This window comes from Cygnus atratus, chromosome Z, assembly GCF_013377495.2.
Source record: "Cygnus atratus isolate AKBS03 ecotype Queensland, Australia chromosome Z, CAtr_DNAZoo_HiC_assembly, whole genome shotgun sequence".
NCBI lineage: Eukaryota > Metazoa > Chordata > Aves > Anseriformes > Anatidae > Cygnus > Cygnus atratus.
Genome location: NC_066396.1, coordinates 40,177,180 through 40,185,247, shown reverse-complemented (window position 1 = coordinate 40,185,247; position 8,068 = coordinate 40,177,180). Strand labels below are relative to the sequence as shown.

At 42.1% G+C, this 8,068-nt stretch overlaps 1 protein-coding gene across 2 annotated transcripts; it reads left to right on the top strand.

The window, feature by feature from the left end:
* The first annotated feature begins 293 nt into the window (after positions 1-293).
* LOC118253772 (riboflavin kinase-like) lies at positions 294-6,921 on the top strand. 2 transcript variants are annotated; one of them, XM_035558531.2, is made up of 4 exons: positions 294-538; positions 1,561-1,712; positions 2,890-2,992; positions 3,535-6,921. In XM_035558531.2, exons 1-4 carry the CDS (start codon positions 457-459, stop codon positions 3,663-3,665), a joined length of 468 nt encoding a protein of 155 aa, XP_035414424.1. In that variant the 5' UTR covers positions 294-456; the 3' UTR covers positions 3,666-6,921. The 2 variants fall into 2 exon arrangements, with proteins under 2 accessions (XP_035414424.1, XP_035414423.1); XM_035558530.2 differs by having other exon boundaries at positions 383-586.
* The last annotated feature ends 1,147 nt before the right edge of the window (positions 6,922-8,068 follow it).

Genomic DNA, 8,068 nt, shown 5'->3' with positions numbered 1-8,068 from the left:
TTTCGTAACTATGTACACGGCAGTAGCACATTTCTTGCGTTTCAACCTTGTTACACGTACTGCCACCCCTGCGTAACTGCTCGTTAGCAGTCTAACAGTTACAGTCTCACGAGTCTGTAGGGCAGCTAAAGCCCCTCAAACTGGTGAGTTTACACCTCAGCACAGGGCGGGCGGCGTGGCGCTGGGACAAAGCAACGCCGCCCCCCCCGCAGCAGCCCGGCACCACTGCCGTTACGCAACGCAACGGCCGCCCCCTGCCCGGCCGGGCGGGGCGGGGCCAGCACTTGGCCGAGCCCATTGGCGGAGGGGAGGCAGGCGCCCTCCGCCGCGTCCCGCGGGCTGCGCGCCGGGGCGCTCTCCCCTCATTCCCCCCCCCCCCCCCCCCCGGCTTGGCGTCGCCCTCGGCGAGGCGGAAGCGGGGAGCTGCGGCGCGGCGGGTGCGCGGCGGATGCGGCCATGAGGCAGCTGCCGTACTTCTGCCGCGGGGAGGTGGTGAAGGGCTTCGGCCGGGGCTCCCGCCAGCTGGGCGTCCCCACCGGTGAGCCGGCCGGGCCGTTCAACCGCCACCGCCGGGCGGCGGGAGGAGGTGGGGGACCGGGGCGGGTGGGCGCCGCCTGGAACGCGCCCCGTCCCCTTGCCCCTCGGTTTCTAAGCGCACGAAGAGGCGTAATTGCGATTTTTCACCCCAAATTGTCGCTGGGGGCACCGCGCCTGGTAACCAGGAAGCTTTTGGGGGCAGGTCTCGGAGTGCCGAGCTTGTGGCCACGGCTGTTAATTACTGAAGGCTTTTGTCCTCCTGCTATTTAAATACCCGGTCGGTGTCGGGGGCTGGGGGAGGGAGGTGCTGCTGCCGCTGCCTGTGGGCTTCGGTAGGGATTCAGCAGCCGTAAATTCTTCCAGACCAGCTTGGCGTCTGGCGCGGCGAGATCTGCCCGTCCGGAAAGTAACTGAGGCATAAATAGTTGCTTGGGAAGGTGCCTAGGCGCGCTGTGAAGGAAGTGTGACTTAACTTTGTAGTTTTCAAAGAAAATGCCAGAAATCCACAGATATAAACGCCCTTAGAAGCAACATGTATAAAGCTGACAGGTGATAAGGATCGTACTTTCACTCATTTTTACGTACTTACTAAGTAATTCTTTTACTACCTGCTAGGTAGTTTTGAGGTTATTTTATACTGCAGAAGAAGCTTGTGTTTTGTTTTGTTTTGTTTTGTTTTGTTTTCCCCTCTTTGACCTTATTAAAGCTGTAGTGGTCATCCTAATCATGAAATGTGTACCAACTGAACGTTCTGCATATGTTTATTAATGTTTGCTGCAGAGTGGCATGTATGTAAAACAGCACATGCGGGAGATCTGATAACTCTGGTATTACCACAGGGGCTGAATTTTACGAAGCTGTTTTATATTTCATATCTTGCTAAGCGGCATGTTACATCACAGTCGTCATTGCGCTCATAAGCGTTCAATTTGTAGGCAGAAATTTTAAGTCTTGGAAGGTTCTGTGATGCCCTGGAGTTCCACAAGGTCACTTAACGCTTTACCCTTTCTAAAATTTTTGCAGCAAACTTTTCTGAGCAAGTAGTTGAAAGCTTTCCGTCTGATATCTCTACCGGTATATACTATGGATGGGCCTGTGTTGGAAATGGAGATGTGCATAAAATGGTTTTGAGCATAGGATGGAATCCTTTCTATAAGAATACTAAGAAATCAGTGGTAAGAGCTTTGCTTTGTCCGGTACTTTGCCTAGAAATTCTGTTTGCTGTTAGAAATGTATTTGGTATCAGTCCTATATGTTTGTATTTTGAAGAGAAAATAGTCCCTGTAGCCAGACAGGATGTAGGCATAGATGAATAAAGCTTGTTCTTTTTGTCCTATTCCATCATTGCCTAAGTACTTCAGAGATCAATATTTATCTGTTTCTGAAACAGTGGTTGCTTGTGGTGCTGATAGCTAAATAAGCATAAGCATAATAGGTGCTTTGAATTGACTAGTTATTGAAATCCCTAGTGTGAGCTGGGATGATCTAACCTTGTCTATCTACATTAAAACTAAGAGATGTGGGGGCACCTTAATATATAATTATTTTCTGTACTTTTCTTAAATGATGAAATCCATGGATGTGGTGCTGTGGCTTGATATACATAATTAGTATTCAAAAATGTATAATAACAGGATGGAGGAATTAAATTCTGAGCTGTGACAGCAGCGTTTTTCTTGTTGTCAGGTGCTGGTGTTTCTCCTGAGCCTTGCAGAGAGCTCTATTTTAATTGTTGAAAGCACTTTTGTTTGGGCATGAATCTTTTCTTTCTAAGACTCTAAGTTTGTGACTATTCTGATGCCTTTGACTTTTATAAACATACACTCCAAATTTTTTGCAGCTACCTTTTCTGAGCAAGACGTAGGATGGGGAATCCTTTCTCAGCTTTCACTCCTGGAATTCTGTCATTCATTTTCCTGATTTTATCATTCAGAGCTACTTGTAAAACGAGTCCTTAAGCCAGCTGTTTCAGCATGTCTTCATAGTTGTTTCATCATGAAGTTAATGAAAGATTAAGCTTTCTTTGTTATTTGCTGCTTTATAAATATTACTTCTGGGAAGCAGTGAAACATTTCTCTTGAACATTTCTCCTTTTTTTTTTTTTCTTCTTTCTAATTTGGCTATCAGAATACTCTGTGGTGAAAAATATTTCTTAAACTCTGTGCAAAGTACGGTTCTCCCTCCTTGCAGAAGCCCTAGCCTCCTAATCTTGCATTGTACATACTAAACATCTTAGTTTCATTGGTATGTGTTGTGGTGAATTTGTGTTAAAGGTATTAGCTGAACATACTTACTGTGAGGGGAAAAAGTCCCAAGTTCATCGTAAATGCCAACTAATTTCTCTTCCTTTAGGAAACACACATTATCCACACCTTCAAAGAAGACTTCTATGGAGAAATTCTCAGCATAGCCATAATTGGGTATATTCGACCAGAAAAAAACTTTGATTCCTTAGGTCAGTATCACAGAATTATCTTATTCATGCAAGTAATATGTCTTCACTTTCTTTTTCTTCATAATGAGCTGTTTTACCTCTTAGCCTTTGAAATTTCAGTACAATGTTTTCATAAGCTAAATGTACTAATGTATAAGTTAGTTCAGTAATAATAATAATAAAAAAAAAAGCTCCCACATCTTGTTTCAGTCTAAATTTCAGTTGTCCGAGGAGTAATTCTAAAATCATGATCTTGTCGTAAAGGCGTTGGTCTAGTCTGTTCATTTCTTTTGAAAATGCAGTTCTGTTAGGATTCAAACAGTTTATGAAATTGTTTTGATCTTTTTCTAAAGTTAATTTTGGAACAACGTAGTGACTACAGTGGAGGAAAACACAACTCTGACATGTTTGAAAAAATAATTTTGCCTCTCCAACCTTGTTGTAATAATTATATTCTACCTCTGTGATTTTTCTGTCATTCTATGGAACAAGATATTTACGCTTGTTATTGTGTATTTAGAATTCTGATCAGCTTTTAAATACCCCTATTCTTCTATTTTTAGAGGCACTCATTTCAGCAATTCAGGAAGACATTGAAGAAGCAAAAAGACAGCTAGATTTACCGGAACACCGTAAACTGAAGGAAGACAACTTCTTTCATCCACCAGGAGGCAAAATAGTAAACAACCACTGAGCAAACAGATGAGCTTTTTTCAAGCTTTTCTTTTTCCTGTTCGTATTGTGGAGCTCTTATATTTGCACTGCTTTTGTAGGTACTTTGTCATGTCTGTCTAGGCAATGAGATTGGAACCAACCATATAAGGGGATTTAAGTTTGCTCAAGTGAATTGATCAAACACAGCCATTCAAAAGGAGTAGAAAGTGGTTTTAGGTCCTTTTGGATAAATTGTGCATCCAAAAATTTGCAAGTGTTTAGAGTCAGTAGCGTACATAGAACATGACTAAAGTGAATTGTGACCTCTTCAGCCTGAAGGGGTGTAGAGTTCACTTAAGTGAAGAGCGTCAGTTTTTAACATACAGATGTTATTCCAACCTCTTTTCCCAATTTTCTGTAATTTTCACATCTGGATTGTAGCTAGCAGCTTAGGAAGTTTTGTTATTGATTGAAAGATTTCCTGTGGTGCAGGAAGCCAATGATTAGATAACCATAACAAGAATAACTCCCTATGGTTCTTATTTTTGATGTGCTTTACAGCTGTTGTAGTTGAAACTGTCATTTCAATTGAAATTATTTATTTTAACTTTATTTGAAATAGATGTAATCACTGCTGCTCATTGATTTACTGAAATCTGAGATATGTACAGGCAACTGTACAGAAATAGAATGTATGACCTCTGTAGTTTCCTTCAGAGGTAATGTTTCACTGAAATTCAGGACATGAATGATAGGATGAACATTGATGTACTGTAAAGGTTGAGGTTCTAAGGATGTGGAAATACTATAACAAGACTTCTGCTCTCTGGGCTCAAAGACAGAAGAGGCAACTTTGCATTTCTATCTGCTGCTGACGCTTACCCTAGGTGAAGAGGATCTTGAGGTTATTCACGTATTGACAATAAAATGACTTAAAGGTTAGTTTAAGGTACAGAAAAACGCCATCAGCCCTCCACACCAAGCGTACGTAAGATCCAAAGTTTTGGTTAACCAAGCAGGTCAATATACAGATGACAGCCTTTGGCGATTCATGTAATAAAACATCAACACTATAGTAGGTATAGGGTATTTATTGCAAGTAAGTGCACCCTTCGCTACTCTGAAACGTATGCACATATAAATAGAGGTGATATTGTCAAAATCAATAGTAATTTGGGATATACTAAAAATGTATGATGTGTGATTCTAAATCTGTTTTTTTTCTCTGATAGATTTTTCTATCCCCTGCTCAGCAAGGGGAGCTAGGTAAGCTGCTGTGACTGTCATCTTCATATTCTTCTGATCTTGGCTTGTGATGTGGCTGAAATATTTTCTGAAACTGAAAATAGTTCTGTCAGTATGTCTAACCTGTAGTTCTGCGTCAGAACTGTCACATACAAATCGGGAATGCACAGAACTGTCCCATACAATTTGGGAATGCACAATTCCTGTAGTATAACTTTCTGAATTTACTCTTCCTCATAACCCATCTGGGTCCTACATTTCAGTCTAGGGTTTAAGAGGGCTTTAAGAAGGTAGCTTTCTGAGTCTTCTTTGTGGCAGGTGCTGTGAGGATGCTAGTTCCACTTCATACTGTCTAACTTTGAGCCAGCACCTGGGGATATTGCTAGGGAAGAGGTCTTGAGTGAGTCAAGGTGTCCTGTTTGCTGTGGAGAGCTTGAACAGAAACGTGAGATGATTTAAATGAGTTGTTCATCAGTGATGTTGATAGCAGAAACAGAAGGAATACAGAACTGGGGGCACTCATTTCTGAACGAGAACTTGTTGGTGTAGACATTTTGATCTGCATAGCCAAGATGGTTATACATTTCTCTACTGAGACGCTGACAGTTCTATCCTACCTGTTACCTGGATATTTTAAGCATGCTTCTGCCTTCTTAAAAGGAGAATATTAGGAAGAAAATTCACTTATCGGCAGTTAGAAATACTTTCTTTAAAAGAAGAACAAAACAACCTAGTGGACTTTTTATGTATAACTTGTTATGAACTGTATGTAAAAATTTGTAAAAGAATTGTCTTGCAGAAGTAAAAGTTGAATTTTTTTATTATTTTAAAATGGAGGGATGAAGGGAAATTTTTTTTAGGCAAAGGCTGGAGAAATTCTTGAGACTTGTAACATTTTGACATTGTTACCTTTTTATCTTTTGGGGAAGAACAAGCAGGGGTCACAGAAGTCTACTAAATGTGTTGCCAAATATATATTTAAAGAATAAATTGATGTTTGTCATGGTACTGTAGCTGAACTCTCATAGCTCCCCCATCTGTTCTTCCTGCTCCCCGTTTCCCCTGCACACCCGCATGGGTTTGCAGAGCTGAACTCTCTCTGTTTTTTCCCCAGTAATTTCATGTGTCTGTTGTGGAAACCATAGTGCCTTAAGCTGGTTGTCCGAGTAATACTTTTCTGTATCTGCTAATAAATGCTACTATCCAAAATTCAATTCACTGGTTGTAGAACCACCGTGCTATGGACAGAGAACAGTGGCAAAGGCAAAACTTGAAAAACTTTGTTTGCTCTTGACTCTTACGTGAAGTATGGCGTATGGATACAATGAACTAATAAACTGCTCTGTGTATGCTTGTCTTCAAATTAGAGAAAATGTTATTAGGTTCATTTGGCTGAGTGTACCTGTCTGTTCACATTATTTAAGATAAAACATTATATGTTGACTATTTAAGCTCAGTACATAATACCTAGCACAGTACAGACTTTATGAAGGGTTATATTTTTGTATTATATACAAACTTGATGTTGTCAGTTGATGTTGCTGCACTGTACCATTTAATAAAGGAATTGTAATTGTCAAAGTTTAAAATCCTTGTCATAGGTTTCCTGATTGATCATATCTAATGCAAATAAATCATCTTGGTGTATTCCTTAAAATATTATGAAGGAGATACTTTAGATGTATGTCATTACTCTGCTTAAACTTCTTTCAGATTCAGCAAAGAGCTGTTCTTGCTTACAAGCTCAGTGCTGCAGTATTTGTGTTCAGTTCTGATGTTCAGTTCTGTGTTCAGCATTTCTTCTGTAAGGCACTACAAATAGCGAATGAAGCACAGAGGTGTTTCATATCTCAATTTGGTTGAACTAGAGGGCCACTTAAATTGTTGGAGTTTGAACAGTACAAGTTTTTTCAGTTTCAAATACTTCCTCAAGTAAAACCTAAGTGTTTTTCGTACCCTTACCTGCCTCCCTCTGAAGTCTGTTGCTGTTCTGAAATGAAGCTTGTCGGCAATATGAGCATGTCTGTATAATAAACTTTTTCCAAACTGCATGTGGGTGAAAATTGTTAAAAGAGGGGAAGAGAGTGCGTCTGCCTCCTCCTGCTGTATGTAGCCTGTTTGTTGCCCTGCTCTGACTGGTGGTGCAGAGCCCCCTCACTCGCCTCACTCACACTGGTGCCTCCAGGAAGCTGGTTTGGGAAGGCACACTGTCTCACCCCATGGCTGGGGGTAGGGGATCTCACTTGCTCTGGTAGCTGGCATCAATTCCACTCACACACATAGGTCCTACTACCAGCTGGCGCTGAGACCACTGCACTTGCACTGATAGCTGGCACCACAGGCCGCGGTGCTCATTCCCCAACCTGACCGCAGTAGCTGGCACTGATGGGTGACTCACCCACATCCAGGTATCCCCAGTAGCTGGCATGCAGTCCTTGCAGCATGCACACACACACAGGAGAGAGAGCAGAACTACACAGAGAGATAGCTATGAAATGATTTAATGAGAGAAATTACAGGATATTTGGGACAGAGTGTGGTCATTAGGTGCGCTTAGCCAGACAAGTGAAATGAGTGGCCCTGTTTTACACACGACTGGCTCTTTTATACCCTTTCGTATCCCCCTGCTCCCCAAGCTGTTCTTTCTTCCTGCCCCCCCACTCCCCAGTACACCCCCATGGGTTTGCAGAGGTCTGCAGTTTCTGCACCCTCCACATCTGGGGTCTCGGTGCACAATCTGATCAGCTGCCAGGCTCATCCTTCCTGGAAGTGGCATCTGCAGCTTGCTAGCCCATCAATTAGCATGACTAGGAGGTTTGTATCGGGTCATTGTCTCCCACCTTAGAAGTCTTCAAACAGCTCATCCTGCTGGAATAAACATGCCCACATTCTCACATGCCCTCATCAATTAGTGTGACTGACTAGATTAGATTCCCACCACTGCTTCCCTTTCTTACTATGCCTTGTTGCCTTGGATGAGGTCCTTGACCAGATACCCCTAAAGGAGTAGACACTCTCCTACATATTCTCACAAAAATTATTCTGTTAATGGTGGCACTGAACTAACTGAGGTCCTAATACCCTAAAGAACTTAAGCTTAGCAGATACTAAAAAGCATTTTTTCCTTGCATTTAGAAAAACCTAGGGCCAAATGCACGCAGAAAAATAGTCTGGAGTAGTTATTAGCACAGGCTTCTT

Bases quoted from the DNA above. Each gene is read 5' to 3' on its own strand.
- LOC118253772 (XM_035558530.2), top strand. From the start codon at position 457: ATGAGGCAGCTGCCGTACTTCTGCCGCGGGGAGGTGGTGAAGGGCTTC. The intron at 587-1,560 runs GTGGGGGACCGG...AAATTTTTGCAG, and splicing joins CCGCCGGGCGGCGGGAGGAG to CAAACTTTTCTGAGCAAGTA. The intron at 1,713-2,889 runs GTAAGAGCTTTG...CTCTTCCTTTAG, and splicing joins AGAATACTAAGAAATCAGTG to GAAACACACATTATCCACAC.